The sequence below is a fragment of the Trichosurus vulpecula genome, chromosome 7, assembly GCF_011100635.1.
Source record: "Trichosurus vulpecula isolate mTriVul1 chromosome 7, mTriVul1.pri, whole genome shotgun sequence".
NCBI lineage: Eukaryota > Metazoa > Chordata > Mammalia > Diprotodontia > Phalangeridae > Trichosurus > Trichosurus vulpecula.
Genome location: NC_050579.1, coordinates 124,758,549 through 124,782,445, shown reverse-complemented (window position 1 = coordinate 124,782,445; position 23,897 = coordinate 124,758,549). Strand labels below are relative to the sequence as shown.

The following is a 23,897-nucleotide window of genomic DNA, read 5'->3' as shown; positions in this document are numbered from 1 at the left end:
AGGCTGGAGTCAACCTTTAAATACTATTCCAATCTCTAACTATTTCAAAATAGACTTCCATTTCAATTTAGAGAAAGGGAGTTATTGAGATATTATTCTTCAATCATTTAATTTAGCTTGTAACTGAGGGGGTTTTAGACAGTTGCTCTAGGCAGCTACAGAAGGCGCCCTACTAATGATGCCAGGGAAGCAGAAATACTGCAGGGTTGGTTACCTGTCTGGACTGGCATTAAATCAGAAGAGGTTACCCAAGGTCCGCCAAGCAATTTTCTTGTCTGGATGACTGAGAGAAAAGGAAAAGTTGTAAATGCAAAACTACTGAGGCAAGATAGAGGGGAGAGAAACAAAGGGCACGTAGTCCCTTACCAACAGGCTAAAGCTTCTATCACCTCCTCGACCCCAAGGGATCGTCTTTTTCCTTTTTTCCTTTCCTCTCCCAGGGGGCCTCTTCTGATCTAGACAAGCAGAGGCAGAGAGACCTTGAAAAGCGCTTCTGTCCCAGTGTCATGAACAAATGCCGTGGGTGCTGAGCACCAAAAGATACTGGGTCAGCAAAAAAAACCAAAAAAACAAAAAAACAAAAAAAACAAAAAAACCAAAACCTAAGGAGAAAATATGGAAGATATGCCCCCTCCCCCCAAAAGGGTATTTTATGGAGTTAAAAAACAAATGTAATTTGAGAAAAGCTCTTCTGGAGGTAAAAGTCATTATACTGATATAAAGGTGAAAAAAAGAAAATTAAACTGCATAACAAGTTGAGGGTGAGGTATAAATTGGACATTACTACTAGAAGATTTATACTGTTTTCACTATTAAAAAAAATCTTTTTAAAAAATCATTTTTCATTCTCAAACTGAGCAGTTTTGGAGGGTTGAAAACTACTATTTCCTTTAAATTTATGGTCCTGGCCTAAGGAACATGGCACACAGCATACAGGCATGTCTTCAAAGTTTCCTGTTCTACATTCGCTGCCTGTACCCAATTCCTCACTCTGTTGGCCAACAAAGTACAGGGGAATAAATTTAATTCCAAGTTGTAGTATGCACTGTTAAAATTCCAAAAGCCATTAGAAACTGAAAAGAGAAATGAGAATTAACTATTTTTTGACTTCTTTTTTAATATCTCAAATGGAATATTATTGGAATGCAGCTATTCAAGGCAAATTGTCTTTTAGTTGTCATTTTTGAGATAAAGAAACACACAAGGGCTTTCACAGTAAATAAAAAAAAAACTATGCTTTATGTACTTAAGTGATTAGGATAGGGCATTTGGAATCTTGCCAGTCCCTCGGGTATATAAGTAATTAGACAGTTCTTTTTAAAATGTGTGTAATTAGGCTACAGTATGAAACCCAACACGCCACTCATTAACCTGACAGACCAGAATGATTCCAAAAAGAATACATAAGATTGTTTTTTAAAACAGGTTTTAGATATTCAGGAGGTTGAATTAAAGCTCAGAAAAGGTCTTTTCCCCAACTTAAGAGAGTCTTTCATTCACCCTCTGAGACATCGTCAATAAACTACATTGTGAAAATTCTAAGAACAATGGCATCTTCACATAGGATAAAATCTATAAGAGATAAGCAAATATCAAGAAGCAGTGTGGTACAGCACAAACAACAATGACTCTGAGGTCAGAGGACCTGAGTTCAGGCCCTTCTTCTGTCACTTAGAATCTGTGTGATCCTTTTTTTTCCCAAGGCATTTTGTCTTTCTGGGCCTGAACTTCCTCAGCTGAAAAATGAGGAAGTTAGACTAGAGGGCCTCTTGGGTCCCTTCTAGCTCTAAATCTAGGTTTTTAATCTTATTAGTTATATTAATTTAAAATTAAACTTTATAGAATCATGTTATTTTCTCTTAAAAGATAAAATCATCAATAACAAACTACAAAATACCTCCCTATTTAAAAAAATTAAAAGAAAGCGCAATGGAATATGTGTGTGTGTATACATACACACACGTATACAACACATTTGTTCCCATATGCCAATGTCACTTTTTTTTTGTAATTTAAACTTAAATACAAAACGAGAAAACGAAAAAGAAAACATTGCCATGTACACAGCAGGTTATGAGAGGATTCAATATGAAACAATAAATTTCCATTTCAAAAAACCTATATAATAAATACTACATATTGTATTCAAAGATGCCCAGATTTTCTTTTGTTCTCTGCTGTGCACTTTTAACTTAATTTTTTTCTCCTCCCTTCCTCCTTCCCACCCTAAAGAAGGCTACAATTAAGTGTGGAGATATGTGTATGTGTGTGTGTATAAATACACACACACACACACACACACACACATACATACATATATATATACACACACACACATATATATGTATATACACACATATGCATAGATATCTATAAACATATACATATATACACACAGACCCACATACACACATATGTAAGACCGTACTATGCTTATTTCCACCTGTAATCTGTTTCTCTGGAGGTAGAATCATCTTCCTTCATAGGTCCAATCTTTCCATGTTTTTCTAAATCAACCAGCTCATCATTTCCTACACCACAGCAATATTCCAATCCAATCACATCCTCTCTGAGAGATTGTCTATGAAAAATTTCCCCCAATTTTCTGCATTCCTTCTATCCTTGGCTACATAGATTTTATTTATATGAGAATATTTTAATGTAAAATAATTGAAATTATTCTTTTTACACTTCAACAATGCTCTCCCTTACAACATAGTTTAAGGTCTGATTCTGCTGAATCTATTTCCTTTACATCTGTTTTTCCTGGTTTCTCTGAAATTCCTGACCTTTTGCCTTTTGAAATGAACTTTATTATTTTTTTCTAACTCAAGATAATTCTTTAGTAATTTAATTGGGTTGACATTGAATAAATAGGTAAAACTGTCATCTAAAAATTATATTGTCTTTACCTACCCATGGACAATAAATACTACTTCAATTATTTAAATCTGAGTTTATTTGTATAAAAAGTGTCTTATGTTTATGTTCATATAGTTCCTGTGTATGTTTTGGCAGGTTTATTCTCAGGTATTTTATAAAGTTTAGGTACTTTAAATGGTCTAAAACAGTACTGAATAATATTGTTGATATTGTAGTTGAATATTATAGTTGAAATATTGAATATTGTGGTTGAAAACTACACATAGTGTAGTCTTTCTATTTTTTACTTTTGATTAAATTATTTTAACTTCAACTTTGTCTGAGATCATGATTACTATCCCTGCTTTTTTACATAATAAATTATACTCCTGCCATTTATTTTATCTCTGTGTATATCTCTCACTTTATAATGTTTCCTGAAAGCAACATGTTAAACATATTATTAAAATAAAATTTTTAATCTGCTGTCCATTTACATTTTATGGGTAAATTCATCTCATTCACACTCTAAGTTATAATTACTTGTGTATTTTCCGCCTTCCTATTTTCCCTCACCATCCTTCTCACCCTACTATGCACCCTAACTTGTCACATTTTAACACAAAACAAATCCCAACAATCAAGTTATAATCTAATTATTACTACATAATTCTAAAATACAGGATTGTTGGCAAACCACTGACAAAATAACAATGTGAAATGAACCATTACAGGGTCAAGATAATTAGGAGAGAAGCAAGAAATTCAGTGTTCTATAAGACTAATTTTAAAAGTGAAAAGGTTATAAACTGGAGCTCAAAATTCATGTAAATATTTTCTCTGTATATAGTAAAATCTAAAAGACTGACTAATATCTAGAACATCTTCAGTGAGTCATTGCTTATATTTATCAGCCACTTGCAAAATGTTAGGAAGACATTCAAGGGAATTTAATTTCCGACTACAATAAGCATCAATATTGTTAACTTGAAAAGAGAAAATTGTATATCGTTGTTGACATTTTTTTACCTTCTTAATGAATCATTAAAATTTAAAATATGAGTTTTAACCTTATTTATGTTCCAAAGTCGAACTGGATGTTGTTCATTTTCTCTGACCAATGTATTCCAAACAATAATCAATCCCGAACTGTCTCCTGAGTACATATGAAGTCCTGCGGGAAAAAATTCATTTATTTACAATACCAACAAATTAAGTAAAAATTAATGTTTTTATTCATTAAACATTCAGTAATGTGCAGATGACCTTCCTAGGCTCTTTGAGAGACACAAAATTTAGGTAAGATACAGTTATAGTCCTCAAGAAGCTTCACAGTCTAGTAAAGGGATAAGAAATAAACATAGATAACAATAATATACAATATTATATTAAAAGTCTGTTAAAGAATGGTAAAACCAAAGTCTATATAATATCTAAGTAAAGAGAGAGAATCAGGGAAAGCTTAATGGAAGAGGTGGCATCTGAGATGGAAGCACAGCATCTCAAGTTGGAAGGAGACAGAGGAGCCATCTAGTTCAACCTTTTCGGAAGAAAAAAATCCCTTTGAGCAACATCACCAAAAAATGGTCACCAAGCCTCCATTTGAAATCCCATAGGAACTCATAACTCCTCGATGCACCCCATTTTACTTTTGGATAACTAAAATTTTTCCTCAACAACTAATATAAAAATTTATTAAACAACAACAATGTGCCATACACTGTGGTAAGCGTTGGCACACAAAGCCAAAATCTGATACTTTCTATCTTCCAACCATTGCTCCTTGTTCTGTTGTCTAGGACCAAGCAGAGCAAGTATAGTTTTGTTTCTTCGTTTTTTTGTTTTAAAATTATTTTAAATACTGTAAACTTAATAATTAACACAAGTATTTCAGTATGCAATAAGAGACTTCTATAAGAAACTGAACTGTTAAGTTCAGTTTGTTTTTTAAGAAGTATATATCTCTCTAGAGTACGTAAGAGTAGTAATAAAATTGTTCTATTTGTTTCCTTCTTCATTTTTTTTCTTCAGTTCTTTTAAGTAAATTAATTTTATTCATTATTTTCTCTGTCATTACTGCCCCTGCCACCTTTCTTTATGAAAAATACATTTCGCTGAGCAAAACAAGTTAACACATTAGTCACATTTGAGACTACATATGTCATAAGTCATCTTATGTCACCATCTTTCTGTCAAGTCATCATCCTTCTAAAAATCAGTATTGTCTGTAGTTTCAATCAAAATTTTCAAGGCTTCAAAGTTTCTTTGTTTCATATTAGTGTTGCTTTCATCATATAAATTGGTTTCCTGGTACTTCTCATTTTACTCCGTGTTAATTTATACAAGTCTTCCCATGTTTCTCCTGATCTGTCACATGTCATTTTTTTTTAAAAAAAAATTATCCTCATCCCATTCATATACTGCAATTTTCTCAGCTATTCTCCATTTGATGGTTGCTACTGTTCAGTCATATCTGACTGAACACCAGAAACACAATAGCTTTCATAAAATGACCGACAACAAGTCATAAAATAAGTGACAACAAATCTACCTCTTACAAATATATGCCTCGAAATATTCTTGAGAATTCAATAAAAACATTATACTGGAACTGAAGCATTATCACTGACAAAACTGTTGCCCATAACAGCCCAAGCATAACAATATTCCATAAAATATTAAGAGAGACTTTTAAAAATAGATGTCACCACACCCAATGATAAATATCCAAGTTTGGTAGAATGGAAAGCTTTTGGAAGAAATCAAAAGCACGTGGGACCAGGATGAGAGTCATGTCATCCTCAATTACCCGCCTACTAATAGAGTTGTTTCAAAGATGCTTTCTTTGAATCTACAGGACACGAGATTAAATTCTCATATTTTTATTCAATTGCAAGAATCCAGAGAATGTTAACTATCAAAGAAGACTAGCAGGATAACAACTTGTGGCAGGGCTATTTCTGCTCGAATCAAAAAGAAGAGGGAGAATAACATTAAGACAGTCACAGTAATTGATATTTACACAGTTCTTTAACATTTGTAAAGGGCTTTATATCAATTACCTCACTGATTTACACAACAAACTGTTAAATAAGTATAAAAATGAGAAGTTACAAGAAATTACAATAAAGAAATGAGAAAAACCTGTATTTCATGTGTCTATTCTCTGTAACATAAAGGGCAATCGATAGCTTGTATTCTACATACCTTCAGCCTCAAAACAGAGAGAGTTGATAAAACTTTTGTGGCCATCAAATTCTTGTAATAACTGACCATGAACTTCCTTCACTTTAACATTCCACACTCTTATCACAGAATCATAACATCCTGTAACTACCAGGTACCCTGCAACTGGGTGGAATTTGGCCGTATAGACAAAGGAAGGATGAGGGAAAACTTTCACAGCAGCTGTGCCTTGGCTTTCAATTTTCCACATTCTGGAAAGAAAAGTCATATATTACACACATACACACACATACATACTAATTCTCTAAGGTTTAATTGTAAATACAAAAAAAAATTTTTTTCTAATAGCACAAAGAGCGCCAAGCAAACATGATACATCTTCAGAATAATTAATGGGAAATAGATATTTAACCTGACATTAATTCTATAACTAAATCCATTGAACATCAATTAATTATTATTTGGAATATGACTCTCATCCTACAAAATTTAATATTGTTGATTTCTGATAGGCATAAACAACCTGTCTACTTATTAACAGAGGCTAGATACATAGCTTAATGAATTAATAAGGTATTGTATAAAACTAGGGAAGCAGCAGCATAGTAGAGTAAATAAAAAGCTAGACTTAAAACCAGGAAAACATGGTTCTCTGCCATATGTTGGCTGGGTAACTTTGGACAAGTCACTAAACTCATTACACTGGACAACTCTCTAAGACTATAAATGCTGCTGACAGTAGAGGGATTAGTAGAGGAATTTTCCTCAGCAAGAGTTTGTTACTGATGAAATGACAAGTTTGAAGCTCACCCACACTTCTCAGAATAGAAAGTATAAACATTACCATCATATGAAACTAAACCCAATATTGCATTGTGTAACATAAACTGAAGAGTTTATGGGAGGTGGTATGTTAGAGAGGAAATGCTCTGGAGCTCAGGTGACCAGGCTCATTGTCTTGATTATGGTACTGCCAGTGTGACTTTGGGCAAGCCTCTTTACTTCTCTAAGACTCAGTTTCTTCATTTATAAACTTTACATAATACTTTTCTAGGACAAACTGTAGGCACTCATAATGTTCACTTAATGAGTGACAGTGGTAACATGAGAGGTTAGGCCTTAGAACTCTTCCTAATAAGCAGGTTATCATGCTCTTTACATTTTATATGGGCTAAAAGATCAGAAGTAGATGTATTTCAAGCTATTTTTTTCATGATTTGAAATAGGGAAAACAGATACCTTTAAAGAGCATGTTCAAAACTAGAAAGTTAACTGTTTAAATGCAGAATAAGATAAATGGATAACATGAAAGTACTGTTATTTCCATGCTTTAAAAAAATTCTTATGAAACAAAGATGTCTACAAGAGATCTGAAAATTCCCAATGAAATTTTCCGTGTTAAAAACTCAATTGCTAAGTTGTCCCCATTTGAAAGGCTGAGACACTTAGAGGATCAAACTCCAAAATGGCTGTTTTGAGGCAGCCAAGTGGCACAGTGCATACTGACCTGGAGTCAGTATGTGAGCCCTGAGCTCACATCCAGCCTCATCCACTCACTAGTTGTGACCCCGAGTGAAACCCCTTAACCCTGTCTGCTTCAGTTTCCTCACCTGTAAAAAGCAGATAATGATAGCAGCCTCCCATTATTGTGAAGATTAAATGAGATATTTGTAAAGCCGTATATAAATGCTAGCTATTAATAAGATAAGAGTTGTATGTATCATGAAAAAAGAGGCAGGACCAGACATATACAAAGGAACAAATATTAGGACTAAGATTTGAATTACATAAATTACATAAAATTAGCAAGTGAAAATCTTGAATGAAATAAACTATGACTGAAATAAAAATTAAGTATATATTAAATTCCATTTCAATGTACAAGTACCTTTCACTTTATATAATAACTGCATTCCAGAAAATTTTGCTATAGTGCATATCTTATTTTATCACTATCATTATGAAATCAAAGAGGAAATACTGAGAAAGGAAAAAAAAATTTCCCAATAGACTGAAATAACAAGCTTGGCACTATAGCACACTGAAAAGCTATCCTTATAGGACACAGAACACCCTGTAGTACTGTACTCTAAGACTCACTCTCTGGACCACAACCAGCCAACTTCTCTCTCCTCCTCCTCCTCTTCTTCTTCCTCATCCTCCTTCTCTTTCACCTCTTCCTCTTCTTTGTGTCTGGTTATTTACAATGGAATCTCTCAGATATGGACTCTAGTAAGTGTTTTTGCATAAATCGTTTTGTATGGTTCTTACAACTTTGGCAAAATAAGTAACTACAAAATTATCATCTCCACCTCACAGATAAGGAAACTGGGAGCCAGGGGTCACAATACTATGAAAGCAGTGGAGATGGTACCCATAGCAAGGTCTTCAGAGTCCCCATTCAAGGTTCTTCTCACTATACCATTATCCTTTAATGTGCATTTTATTGTTATACTAATTAAACTGAAAGTGATAGAAAGATGAATTTTAATTTTCATAAAAGATACTCCTAGGGAAACAAATATTCCTAAAGCATAGAAAAATAAGCTTTTAAAACAGAGTTTTTTCTAAAGAAACTTGTAATAAATGTGTTCTGATTAGCAAAAAATTGAAAATATAAGAGGATAAATCAAACAGACATTTAAAAATCGTGCTGAGTACAGAAACTTAATATTACACAATCAATTTGTAAAATGAATATCTGACATAGGCACATCACTGAAATGGCTGAAGCTATATTTCAACTCTTTTATCTCTCACAATCTCCTTTTAGACTCAAACACATTTGCAGCAACCTCTCCTGAGTTATACTGACCTGACAGTACTATCAGAGGATGCAGTAAGGAGATGTTGGTCATCTTTGGACCAGCAAAGATCATAAACAATATTGAGGTGACCACAAAATTCTCTCATGTAACGTCCTGAAGGGATTTCATATACTAAAGAAAAAGATTTGAAAATTAGTGAATAGGCTATTACAGACCATTGTGTATAAAAAAAACTTTATAAATAATTTGTGACCATTTGAACTAGAAGTGGGCTAAGATTCACCTCTGCATTTTTAAGAGTTTACCAAGTAAACAAATATAATTTTTGAAGAGTAAACAAAGTTATAAAGACAAATAAAACTTCATGTTCTACTTAAGAAACTTTTCAAGCAGTCTCAAATGCTTTTATATCACCTGATTATACACTGAATGCATAATGGCATGCTAGGAAATAGTGCTGGACTTGAGAGTCAGGAGACTGGGGTTCAAATCCCACCATGACCTCTTACAAGTTGTGTGAATAAGGGCAAATCATTTAACCTTTCACAAAGTTATCTGTTCTTCACATCTAGAAAATGGAGATAACACTTGTACTACTGACCTCACAGCATTATTGCCAAAAAAAATTGTTTTTAAAGGTTTCACAATCAATCAACAAGCATTTATTAGGTACTTACTAGTTCTAGGCACAGTGCAAAACACTAAGCATACAAAGACAAAAGTGAAACAACCCCTGCCATCAAGAAGCTTATGGAGGAGACAAAACATACATATATACTTGTATGTATTTACAGAACATATACAAAATGAATACAATGTAGTTTTGTGCCCTAGTAGGTGGGAGGACGGGGTACCAGGAAAGGTTTCATAAACAAGAGGATGCTTGAGCTAAGTCCAGAAGGAATTAGGAACTCCCAGAGGTAGGGGTAAGGGAGTATACTCCAGGCAAGAACAGACAGTGCAAAACATGGAGGGAGGAGATGGAGCTTGGTGTGTGGGGAATCATGAATGGACCAGTATGGCTGGAATTCAAAGTAAGTCAGTCAGTCAATAAATATTTATTAAGTACCTACTATGTGCCAGGCATTGTGCTAAGCACTCTTTGACACAAAAAAGAAGCAAAAGACAACCCTTGCCATCAAGACGGTCACCATCTTATGAAGGAGACAACAAATATACAAATACATACAAACAACATAAACAAATAGAATAATTAGGTAATAATAAAGAGAGGGAGGGCACTGGAATTGAAAGGCTGGGTTTCCTGCTGAAGATGGGATTTTAGCTGGGAATTGATGGAAACCAGGATGGCCATTAGCAGAGATGAGGAGGGGAGAGCATTCCAGACATGGGGGACAGCCAGAGAAAATGACCACAGCCTAGAGACAGAGTGTTTTATTCATGGAAGGGCTGGGAGGCCAGTGTCACTGAATCAGAGTATATGTTGGGGAGTAAGGTATATGAATACTGGAAAGGTGAGAGGGGGATGGGTTATGAGGGGCATTGAATGCCAAACGGAACATTTTAAAAATCTGATCCTGGAGGTGGCAGGGAGTCACTGGAGTTTATTGAGTAGAGGAGTGACACAGTCAGAGCTTTGCTTCAGGAAAATCATTTTGGTGGCTGAATTGAGAATGCATTGGAGTGGAGAGACTTGAGGTAGGCAGACCAAACAACAGGCTATTGAAATAGACCAGGTGCGAGGTGAAAAGAGTTTGTACTAGCGTGGTGGCAGTGTCAGGAGAGAGAAGGGGGAATATTTGAGAGATACAAAGGTGAAATCAATAGGCTTTGGCAACAATTTGGATATGAGGGGTGAGAGATAGCGAGGAATTCAGGATGACTCTTAAGCTGTGAGCCTGAGAAACTTGGAGGAGGTTCTTGCCCTCTATACTAATAGGAAATGTAAAAGGAGAGACTGGTTTTGGAGGAAACATGATGAATTTTGTTGTGGACATACTGAATTTAAGATGTCTACTGCACATCCAGTCTGAGATGTCTGAAAGGCAGTTGGAGATGGAAGACTGGAGATCAGCAGGTGTTAGGGCAGTACAGGTAAATTTGACACTCACCAGCAAAGAAATGATAATTTAAAAATGGAGCTGATGAGATCACCAAGTGAAGTAAGTAGAGAGGGAGAAGAGAAGAAGTCCCAGAACAACCCAAGGGACACCTGTGGTTAGAGGTCATTATGTGGACATGTTTCACTTAAATTTCATGTTCTAATAAATTAAAATATTCTCAAAATATAAGGAGTCTTTGGCATTGATATGGTTAGAAACTGATGGATGGAGCTAAAATAGTGGAATATTATTCCACAATATACTCCCAAAATGAAAATTTTCAATGTCATCTCTGCTACATTACCTGAAAAGTTTATAAACATCTACTCCCACCTAGTGGTTCATACACTGATACAACACCACTTTAAACAATTTAAACCACACAGTTAAATTACATGGGATTAGCAATTTGCCTACTGTTTCATTCTAATATGTATTTCCTCTGCCTGGAATAATTGATTTAGACTAACTATGTATTGAGGGGCAGCTAGGTGGTACAGGGGATAGAGTGCTAGGGCTGTAGTCAGTAAGACTCATCTCCCTGCATCCAAATCTGGCCTCTGATAGTTACCACCTGGGTGACCCTGGGCACACCACCTAACCTTGTTTGCCTTAACTTCTTCATTTGCACAATGACCTGGAGAAGAACATGGCAAACCACTCCAGTACCTTTGCCAAGACAACTCCAAATGGGACCACAAAGAGTTGGATACAACTGAAACAAAGGAACAACAAACTATCTACTAAACTACTGCCTCGAACTCTCCGCCTCATTTAACTACCTGCTTTAATGTTTGTTCAGTAAGTAGGATGGTTGAAAGTTAAACTAAACATACAAAGCTCTAACCCATACTTCTGATCTTTTGTCTCTCCCTACACGCAGGTTCCTTCCCTGAAATCTGGCTTCTGACTTCATGACACAACTGAAACTTCTCTTTCTCTCTCTCAAGTTAACAATGACTTCTTAGTTGCCAAATCTCAGTCTACACTTCTTGACCGCTCCGGTATTTGTCCCTACTGACCACCTCTCCTCTTAGATACTTTCCTTCTCTTTCAACACTGTTGTCTCCTTCTTTCTGCTCCTACCTACCTGTGTGACCGCTCTAACTCAGTCTCTGCAGCTGGACCATCATTCATATCATGCCCTCTAATTCTTAGGTGCACCTCCAGGCTCTGCCCCAGCCTCTTCTCTTCCCCCTCTCTACTCTCTTACTTGGTGACCTCATCAGCCCCCATGATAATTATCCTCTTTATTGGACATTTCAAATTGTGCGTCCCACAAACAATAAAACTCAACTTGTCCAAAACAATTCATTATCATTCACCCCAAACCCATCCTTGTACCAAACTTACCTAATTTTACTAGAAAATCATTGTTTTTCTAATCTCCAAACCTCTACAGCCACAAGAATCAAACAAAAACTCTCCTTCCCATAACTGACAGTATAGCCACATTGACCTTTATACTGTTCCTCAAACACCACGCTCCTATTCCAGTTCCCAAGACTCTGTAAAAGCCGTCTCCCATGCCTGAAGCACTCTCTCCTCACCTCTGTCTCTGAGAATTCCTCTTTTCCTTCCAAAACTCAGCTCAACCATGACCTACATGAAGCTGCCTCTGATCCTCCTCTCTCCTAATGTCTCCCCTTCCTAAATTACCAAACAAATAGCTGAGTAACAGAGAGTTATTTGTTGAAATGGAGGGTTTATGAAGACAATTCAGGCTGAGTAATTACTATAATACCAGAAAGTTTATTCTCAATAAGCTTGGTTTTAGTGATTGGTTTAGGTTGTACAAGGAAATCTCTTCTTCTCTGTTCATCTCACACAACTTAAACGTCTTCCCCCCATCTCCTACTTCATCTGTCTCACAAGAAGAGGCCCTTCTCTTTGTCAATTAAACACCTCAACACGCACCTTTGATTCTCATTCCATCCCATCATCTCCAGCAGATTGCCATTAATTTTCATTCTTTCCCTCTTGATTAGCTATTTCCTTCTTGCCTACAAATATGTCTATGTCTTCCTCATGCTTAAAAATCCCTGATCCTACTATTCGTACTATCCATTCTCCTATATCTCTTCCCTTTTTATGGTTACCTTCACTTCGTTTCTGCTCCCTTGATTCTAAACCCAATTCAAACTGGCTGCCAGTTTTATTCAACTGAAATTGTCCTCTCCAAAGTCACCAATGATCTCTTAAATGCCAAATCCAATGACAATATCTTGATCTCTCCGCAACCTTTGACACTGTCCATCACCTTCTCCTATATATTCTTTCCTCTTTTAGAGCGTTCTCTCTCTCTCTCTCTCTCTCTCTCTCTCTCTCTCTCTCTCTCTCTCTCTCTCTCTCTCTCTCTCTCTCTCTCTCCCTCTCCCTCTCTCCCCCTCCCCCTTTCAGTTATATTGTCTCAGTGATTTCATCAGCTCTTATTGGTTCATTTATCATCTCCATGCAAATGATTCCCAGATCTATAGATCCATCTCTAGTTTCTCTCCTAACTCCAGTCTCATAGCACTATCATAGCACTAACTGCCTTTTGGACACCTGTTAACATAGATGTCTCATAGGCACTTCAAACTCAATGTGTCCAGAACTTAACCTCATTATCCTTCCTCTCAAACTCTTCCTTCTTTTAAACTTTCCTATTATTGTCAGCATCTTCCCTGAATTTCAGTCCCTCCTCACCAGTTGCCTATCAGACATTTCAAAAAGGATATCCCAAACACACTTCAAATTCAACATGACCAAAAAAAGAAATCATGAGCTTTGCCTAAGAACACCTCCAAACTTCTCTATTTCTACCAAAGGTACCACCATTTCTTTTAGCCTTTTGAGGTTTTAATCTTGGTGTTATCCTTGATTCTCCCTCACTCCATAAATCTACTCAGTTAACAGTTCTTGCCCCTTTTACCTTCATACTCCAGTGTCTCAGCTGTTTTTGTTGGCTCTGTCCTTAGTTCAGTCTTGAGTTTAGTTAAGGTTAAGCCTATGCGCGGAGGCAGAGGATCTTTCCTGAGACCTGATGTTACAGTAGGTCCACCTGTAGCCCCCACTTTCCCACACCACCCAGTCCTTGGACTGGACTAGCCCCCAAGAGCTCCCCATTTTGTTTTGTAATTTGTCTTCTATAAAACTCATGCATCTAAAAGTGAATTAAAGAGACTGAACCACAAAAAAATTCTCCCCCCATATGACCCCTTCTCTCTACTCCCACAAGCTATCACTTTAGTTCAGGCTGTTATCACTTCTCAGAGCCTATTACAACAGCTTCCTAACTAGTCTTTGGGCCTTAAGACTCTTCCCAATCTAGGCCATCCAACACAGGGCCAAAGTAGTGCTCCTTTAGTCCATAACTGACCATGTGACTCCCCTATTCCTAACTTCAGTGGCTTCCTATTGCCTCTCTGCTTAGTTTGCCCTATACGACTTGGCCTCAACCTGTCTTTCTAGTAGACTCACTGGACATGACTCTCTCTTGTGCATTCTGTGATTCAGCCAAACTGGTCTTTTGGTTCCTCACACATGATGCTCCAGCTCTTCTCTCTTTGCATCTGTCAATCCCCAAGTCTGGACTGGGGTGTCTCCTAACATCTATTCACAAAGTCCTTCTCTTCCTTTAACATGCAGCTCAAGAACCATCTTTTGTATGAAGTCATTCTTGATCGTCCTAATTCCTAGTTCTCTCTCTCCCAAACTACCTTGTAATGAGTTACTTTGTCTATATGTGTACTCATTCTTATTCACTTCATATTCATGCAGTATGTATTTAATTATATACTTACTGTTTTCCCCACTAAAATGGAAGTCCCTTCCTTGTGAGTAGGGATTGTCTCAGTCTTCATACGTTTATCCCAAATACCTGACACATCGTAGATACTTAAGAAATATTTGCTAATAGACTGATTAATCAATTTGATTATCATGTTTTGAAATGTGGAATAATCCAGCAAATTTGAATTAAGAAGGTTTTTACCACTGCATTATGTCCTCGAACCAAAATTATTATCTTTAATTTGATCATTCTTTTAAATGTCTGAATAGTTGTCAGGTGATACATGTTACATGGTACCACAAAAAAAATGACTAATGCTACTATATTTTAGGCAACTGAGTTTTTTGGTCTCAAAATAAGAATTATAATGAGTTCTTAAAAAAACTGATATAAGAATTTCAAGTGCTTCTCTTTATTATCCTCCTACAGACCACAAAAATTCAGATGAAACACACAGGTTTACAACTTACAAATAACAGGATACCCATCATGGCCTGCACATGCTGCTGCTAACATTCTTCCATTCTGGGAGAAATTAATACAGAAACATCCTCGTTCTCCTGCATGCAGTGAAAACAGGTGCTTGTTTGGGATACGGCAAACCTATTGAATACAATTTCCCATATAAAGTTAGGTAAATTAAACATCTATGATGGTTCAATGGTAGTTTTAGTTACTACTGAATTCTTTTTAATAATATTTTATTTCTCCCTCAATTATATGTAAAAACAATTCTTTAACATTCTCCTTTTTTTAAAGTTTTGAGTTCCAAATTCTATTCCTCCCTTCCTCCCTCCCTAAGATGGTAAACAATGTGATATAGGTTATACATGTGCAATCATATAAAACATTTCCATATTAGTCATTTTGTGTAAGAAGACTCGAACAAAAAGAAAGACAGAATGGAAGGAAGGAAAGAAGGGAGGGAGGGAGGGAGGAAAGAAGGAAGGAAGGAAGCAAAAGAGAAAAACAGTATGCCTCATTATGTATTCAGACAACAACAGTTCTTTCTCTGGAAGCATATGGCATTTTTCATCATAAGTCCTCTGGAATTGTCTTGGATCATTGTATTGCTGAGAACAGCTAAGTCATTAATGGTTCTTCATCATATAATATTGCTGTTACTGTGTACAATGTTCTCCTCGTTCTGCTCACTTCACTTTGTATCAGTTCATGTAAGTCTTTCCAGGTTTTCCTAAAATCATCCTGTTCGTCATTCCTTGACATAATAATATTCCATTACAGTCATATACCACAACTTGTTTAGCCATTCCCCAATTGACAGGCATCCCCTCCACTTCCAAATTTTAGCCATCACAAAAAGAGCTGCTATAAATATTTTTGCTACTGAATTCTTTATGTGTCTCATCATTGGGCTGCATAAATTTTAAAAGAGCAGGGTAGAGGTGGGAAGAAAAAATATTTTTTAAAAATTTGTCTTCTAGATCTCTTTTTCATTCTATATAGAGTAGTGAGGGAAAAAAAAGAATCAATGCCTTTACAGGTTCACTTTTCCTACAGCTTATGGCTCAGAGAGGTCCACTTAAGAGTTCCATAGTTAACTGTTCAGGAAACTACAAGGATAAAAAAGGGACCATGATTTCTATGTGAAAACAGGAATATATTAAAATGTAGAATTTATCATTGTAACATTTCAAATAATCTAAAGAAACTAAGGGAAAAGAAAATGCAAACACATGGCATAATGAAAGTTTAAGAACACAAGTGTTTTTGTCTTTTATAGTCTTTATCTCACTGTTTTCTAATTTCTACATCACTTCACAATTTTGCTATACAAGAAAGAGTTAATCTAAGAGACCATCCCATTAAACTTAGTTTTAACAGTATTCCTTTTTTAAACTGTCAATATTTTCAGAGGGCAGACTGATGCAATTTTATTATGAACTAAAAGAAATCTTTGCAACATGATAAGAAAATAGTACTTTTAGTAGTTGAAAGGCTAATATTAAAATTATGCCAACAATTTTATATACTTATCAAATATATTTTATCACCAAAGAATCAAGAGTATATAAAATAAACCATTTCACTGATCACACCAAAGACTTGTTATGAGTACATCAGAAAGGAATATTGAGCCCTACTGAAGTGTAATATTATGTCTCTGACAAGGAACAAAAGGGCTGATTTGTAGACAATTTAGAAATGGATCTCCCTGGAATTTTCCTCAAAAGTTGGGAATGTATGCCAAATATACCCAATATTACTTTAATAAACATGGACTCAAATTAAAGTTTAGCAAAAATTTATCACGCACTTATTGCATATGAGACATCATGAAGTAATTAATTACACTGAAGATTCTGAATCTTATTTCTATTTTCAACCTACACAATCATATAAGAAAAAAATTCCAAGTACTGCACCATACTTTCTTTTGTCTGTAGTCAAACTTTCAAGCATTCAAATAAAGCCCCTTGTACTAACCCTCATGATTTTATATATTTTCATATTATTATTATTATTGTTATGTGAACACCAATCCATAAGGGAGGAAAGGAACAAGCATTTATTAAGCATGTCACTCTTTCCCAACCACTGTACTAAGTGCTTTACAAATATCATCTTATCTTCTCACAAAGACCCTGTGACATAGGTGCTTACTGTAATATCCCCATTTACAATTGAGAAAACTGAGGCAGGCAGAAATTAAATGACTTGTCCTGGGTTGCACAGCTTGTTTGTATTTGAGGCCATATCAGTCTTGCTGACATCAGGCCCAGTGCTCTATTCACTGCACCACCTGGCACAAGCATTATGCCAGCATCATTTGAGAACACGGAAGCACTTAAACTATATACGTAGTCTAAATGGGACATAATCTTATAGGAAAGGTGCTAGCAGTGGGTGAGGGGAGAAGGTAAGTGCTAGGAAAGGCTTCTTTCAGAAGGTGGGATTTGAGCTGAAACAAAGGAAGCCAGGAGGTGCTGAGGAGAAGGGAGAACATTCCAGGCATGAGGAACAACCAGAGAAAAGGCAGAGTTAGGAAACTGAGTGTCGTGTTTGAAGGACAGCAAGAAAGTCAGTCACCGGACTGTAGAGTACTTGGAGGGGAGTAAAGTATAAGAACACTGGAAAAGTGGAAACAGGGCAGGTCATAGTGGCTTTAAAAGCCAAAAAGAGTACTTTATATTTGATCCTGGAGATAATAAGGCACACTGGAGTTTATTGAGTAAGGGTGTGTGACAGAGCCAGACTTTCACTTTCAGAAGATTCCTCAGGTAGTTCAAAAGAGGATGGCCTGAAGTGGGGGGAGACTTAAGACAAGGACAGCAAGCAGCCGGCCACTGAGATAACGAAAGCCTGGATGGTGGCTATGTGAATGGAAATGAGAAGACGACTATGAGAGATGTTTTGAAGGTAGAAACAAAAGTTGACGACGGACTGGATGTGTGAAGTGAATGTGAAAAAAGACTTGAGGATGACACTGAGGTTGTGAAACTGGGTCACTGGGAGGATGGCTTTTACGCTCACCATGATCACTGCATCAAAGATGTAGAGCTGGAAGGGCCCTTAGTGACACATCCCTATTCCTTCAGTCTGTAACTCCTGTTCTGGCTTCAAGTGAAAAGAACAAAGTTGTTCTTTTCATAGTGACAACCTCTTCAGTCAACTCCAGGGGCTCCCTATTGCTTATAAAATTCTGTCTTTTAAACCCCTCCATGACCTGGTTCCTTCTTACCGCTCCAGTCTTCTTTTATCTTACTTCCTGCCACAGACTCTGAGAGCCTCTGAAACAGGCTGCCTTGCTGTTCCTTACACACGACACTACATCTCCAGTCAGGCATTTTCACTGGCTTTCCACACGTCTGGTGCTCTGTTCCTCCTCATCTCCACCTCCCAACTTCCCTGGTTTCCTTCAAGTCTCAACCAAAGTACCACATTCTACAAAAAGCCTTTCCCAAAAGAGCCTTTTCATTGAGATTAACTCCAAACTACCCTGTTTATCTCTTGTCTGTACACAGTTATATGCACATTGCCTAATTCATTAGTCTTTGAGTTCCTTAAGAGTAGGAGCTCTCTTTTTTCCCCTTTTCTCCCCACCTCCCCCCAGCCTTTAGTATTATGCCTGAAACAAAGTAGGTTTAAAATTTGATGACTGACTTTCAATCCTGTATTTAAGCAGTTCAATAAGGCATTATCTTCATTTGTTTACTCTCCTGAGTCCCTTGTCTCTCTGTTCTTCAAGCACTACTAATCCTCAACCACGAATTCCTAACACCATTTTCCTCATTAGAATACTGACTAAGAGTTGTGAAACTGTGCCTACTGGGTCCAATACAAACACATGTCATCTAACCTCAAACAGGACCCCACTGAAGCACAATTTTTACATTCATCTGATTACTGTATATCTTATTGCAGTTGTTCAAATCCATATATTTTCTCCTCAAAGTCCCAACTCCTTTCTCTCCTGTCTTTCTCTGACTTTAACTTTAGCTTTATTGAGAAGAATGAGGCATCCATCATAACCTTGCCTGTCTTCCTTTCTTCACTTTAAAATATCTTTATATTTTTACCCATTCTTTCTTCCATTTGTTTCCAACCATAGAGGTGACTGTTCTCTTTGCCAAGACTAATGCCTACACCATTATCCTTGATTATGTTCCCTCCTTTGGAAGACTGCTCTAAAAATCATCCTCCTTCTTTAGTCTTTCCCCAACTACTGGCTTTCCTCACTGCCTAAAAATATACTCAGGTCTCCCTACCCATAAAAAAGACTTCCCTTGACCCTGCTCCCCTTCAAAAGACTGCCCCAAATCTCTCCTCTTTTTCACTGCTTGTCCTGGGAGCATGTAGCCTACTTAATGCCTCCACGGGGCCCCCTGGAAATTTGGCTCTCAACCTTAAGACTTCTAAGACTGCTCTCTAAAAGATCAACAGTACAAAGGAGCTAGGATCAAAACCAAGAATCACCTACCCAGCAAAACTGAGTATAATACTTCAGGGGAAAAAATAGACATTCAATGAAATAGAGGACTTTCAAGCATTCTTGATGAAAAGACCAGAGCTGAATAGAAAATTTGACTTTCAAATACAAGAGTCAAGAGAAGCATGAAAAGGTAAACAGGAAAGAGAAATCATAAGGGACTTATTAAAGTTGAACTGTTTACATTCCTACATGGAAAGATGATTATTTGTAACTCAGGAGACTTTTCTCAGTATTAGGGTAGTTGAAGGCACTATACATACGTATAGACAGAAGGCACAGGGTGAGTTGAATATGAAGGGATGCTATCTAAAAAAACAAAATAAAATTAGGGGATGACAGAGGGAGAAAGGGAGAGATAGAATGGGGTAAATTATCTCACATAAAAGTGGCAAGAAAAAGCAGTTCTATTGGAAGGGAAGAGGGGGCAGGTAAGGCAAATGAGTGAATCTTGCTCTCATCAGATTTGACTTGAGGAGGGAATAACATACACAATTGGGTACCTTATTCTACAGGAAAGCAGTGGGAGAAAGGATAAGGGGAGGATGATAGGAGGGATGGCAGATTGGGGGAGGGGTAGTCAGAAGCAAACACTTTTGTAAAGGGACAAGGTCAAAGGAGAAAACAGAATAAATGGGGGGCAGGATAGGATGGGGGGAAATATAGTCTTTCACAACATGACTATTATGGAAGTGTTTTGCCATAATGACACATGTATAACCTATACTGAATTGCTTGCCTTCTCAAGGAGAGTAGGTGGGGAAGAAGAAGGGAGAGAATTTGGAACTAAAAGTTTTAAAAACGAATGTTAAAAATTGTTTTACATGCAATTGGTAAATAAGATATACAGGCAATGGGGTATAGAAATCTATCTTGACCCACAAGTAAGGGGAAAAGAGATGGGGGGGGGTGATAGAAGGAGGGCAGACCGGAGAAAGGGGTAATTACAATGCATGCCATCTTGGGATGGGAGGAGGGGAGAGATGGGAAGAAAATCTGTAACTCAAAATCTTGTGGAGATCAATGTTGAGAACTAAAAATAAATAAATCAATCTAAAGATTAGAACCCAGACATCTTAAAAAATATAAAAGATCAACAATAACCACTTCAGTTGCTAGCTCTGATAGCTTTTCCCACAGTTTTCCGTTTCCTTGACCTTTCTTGGTACCCACCAATATGGATAACTGCCCTTTCCTCCTCAGTACTGGCTTCTCTCGTTTTCCACACCAGCACCTCTCTTGGCTCTCTTATCTGACTACTCCTTTTTGGTCATTTTTGCTGGAAAATTATCTTTCTCCCCCCCAAGTATGAGGGTCCATAAAGACCCTGTCCTAGTGCTTTTCTTCTCTCATCTCCTCTCTAAATTCTACTTGTTGGTGACATCATCCATTCCCATAGGTTCAATGATCACTTCAATGGTTAATAAATGATTGTGTCTGACCGGATGGTGGCTCCTCAAAATACCTTAAAACTGATGACTACTGAGCATATGTATCCAACCTCCCCTGAATTCCAGTTCCAAATCTCCAACTTCCTTCTAGAGAGCTGCCCTCATGGATGTTGCCTAAATGTCCTGTTCTCCTTCTGATTAAACCCAAAACTTAACTCATGATCTTGCCCCTTTAATCACTCTCCTCACCAATACATTCTTCACATAGCTATCAGAATAAGCTTAAGACGACATTCTCAAAAATTATGAGAAACTCCCTGGTTTCTAGAACAAAATACAAATCCCTTAGCCTCCCTTGTCCCTCCATGATCTGCCGCCAAACTACTTTTTGTTTCATACATATCACATACTCAAGCCAAATGGAGCTAGTTATTACCCAAACTCAACATGTTATCTCCATTTCTGTGCATTAAAGCACTCTCTCATTTCTACTTCTTAAAATCCTAATCTTCTTTCAAGCCTTACTTTGGGCATCCCCTCCTCCACAAAGTCTTGCCCAATCCCAAATGAAAGTGTTCTCTCCTTCTCAAGTTTTCTTAGTACTTTGTCTTAATTGTATGCCTGTCTCCATTATACCATACCTTGTGTTACTCTTTTTTTTTTAATTCAATTTTATTTTCAGGGTCAAACTCTTTCTCTCTCACCTACCCCCTCTTCCCCAAATGAGAAAGCAAGAAAAACAAAATCCATTTCAAATATGCACAGTCAAGTTAAAAAAAAATACCACATTGGCTATGTTTTAAAAAAAATCCATGTCTCAATCTGCATTGGGAGTCAATCAGGTGATTGACTAGAGGGGAGTAGTATGTTTCACCTCTTTATACATGCTGCATTCTCTCTTGACCCCTGGCTATTACCATCACTTCCCTGGTATAAGACCTAAGTTCTTTAAAGACAGGAACTATATCATTACATATCTTTGTATCCCCCAGCATATGCCAGAGTGCCTTACATATAGTAGGTGCTTAATAAATGCTCATTGCTGTAAAATTACACTATTTGTATGCAAAAGCATCCAGCACAGTGCTATACATCTAACAGATACTCAACAAATACTTATTGAAGGACTAAAGGAAGAGAGGAAAAGATTGGTTTGCAGTCTTCTACTTTTTATAGGAAGAGAGGTTTGGGAGCATGATTGATAGAGAAGTCAACACGAACTGAAGAACCAGGGTCTGGGGGCATATCCAACCACACAAGAGAGCTACATTGTCCTGGGGCCTGCTACAAAAACTCAGTTTTTGCAGTTGCTACCTAGCTAGATAGACTGAGGATGTTTCAAACTCAATAAACAAATACTTATTAATCGCCTATATGGAAATATCTACTATAGCTTGAAATAAATGTGTAAAGAGCATTAACCTATAAACGAATTTGATATTATCGAAATCTCTCACCTGCCCAGGCAACCTTGACCACTTTATTATTTCCTTTTGGTCATCTGGAAGTGGTTCATTACCTCTTTTACTTGTCTCCTGAAGTTCACAGTATGATGTACTACCTTGTTCCTGCTGAAGTGCCATCATAGAACGAAAAGAAGGATCTACCTACAATTAATTAAATACAACAATCTTGTAAAGTCCATATTTAGAGCACACAAAATGGTTTAAGATCTAAGAACAATCAATACTGGGGGAAAATTTTTTAAAAATTAATAATTGAACCAGTTGATTTTTTCTATTTTTATTTCACAGACATACATTCACAAATGAATGCAGACAGAACAAGAAGGGTTTGCTGCTTTAAATGATGGTCCTCCCAGAACTTTGAAATGCTGGTATTTTTTTAACATTATTGTTAAATTATTCTCTACCTAATTATTCTCTACCTAATAAGTATTATGTTCTTACCATCTTCTAACAACACCTATACCAAAAGGATATTATATTCTAAGAAATTCTTAACTTTGAAATCATTCATACTCTATCACATAATCATAAGCTTTTGGTTCCTTTTCCCCCAGCTACTTGGCTTCAGTTGTAAAATAATACCATGGAGTTATATTAAGCAGTAATAGTGAAATTTGCAATTTACTGTAATTAAGTCTTTAGGATTAATTTTATATCCTATGTAAATTTCCTAATTTCATTTCAGAATCAACCTCTTGCTACAGTAACCTTTTATAAGTGATTCATGTACAACCATACTGGCAATATCTTTTAATATTTAATAGGATGTATTAAGTTATAGAATATTATTATGCTTTCAAAGTTATTATCTCAAACCTTTTAGTGCCACCATCTTCCCAGTCACCCAGGAAGGAAAACCTTAGCATCACCCTCCATTCCTCACTAATATTCACCTCACATATCCAGTCTGTTGTCAAATCTTGTTTCTACCTTAACATCTCTCATACATGTGCCTTTTTGTCACACAGACACCATTTTGGTAAAGGTCCTCACCATCCCTGGAATGAATTATTGCAGTTGCTTTGTGGTTGGTCTTCATGCCTCAAATCCCTCCCCATTCCAATTTACCCTCCACTGGTTGAGCGACCAAAGGGATTTTCCTAAAGCGCAAGTCTGACTATGTGACTCCATTATTTAATAAACTCCAGTGGCTGCCTTCTGTCACTTCCAGGATCAAACATAAAGTCCTCTGTTTAGCATTTAAAGCTCTTTACCATTTCTTTCCTACCTGTTCAGTCTTCTTACACTTTACTCCTCTCTGTGTACTCTATGATCCAGACTTCACTGCTGTTCTTAGCACAGGACACACCATTCCCTGTCTTTGTGCCTTGGCTCTGGCTGTCCCCAATGCCTGGAACATTCTGGCCCCTCAATGGTGCCTCTTAGCTTCCCTGACTTCCTTCAAGGCCCGATTAAAATTCCATCTTTTGCA

At 36.8% G+C, this 23,897-nt stretch overlaps 1 protein-coding gene across 1 annotated transcript in view; it reads right to left on the bottom strand.

Annotated features, from left to right (window-relative positions):
• Positions 1-23,897, bottom strand: part of AHI1 (Abelson helper integration site 1) — a 241,425-nt gene that overhangs the window by 181,478 nt on the left and 36,050 nt on the right. Inside the window, exons 9-13 of the mRNA XM_036765884.1 lie at positions 22,454-22,603; positions 15,125-15,257; positions 8,864-8,987; positions 6,070-6,299; positions 3,933-4,036 (exon numbers count right to left, since the gene is read on the bottom strand). Of these exons, the coding sequence (XP_036621779.1) occupies positions 3,933-4,036; positions 6,070-6,299; positions 8,864-8,987; positions 15,125-15,257; positions 22,454-22,603 (741 nt within the window). The remainder of the gene's footprint in view (positions 1-3,932; positions 4,037-6,069; positions 6,300-8,863; positions 8,988-15,124; positions 15,258-22,453; positions 22,604-23,897) is intronic.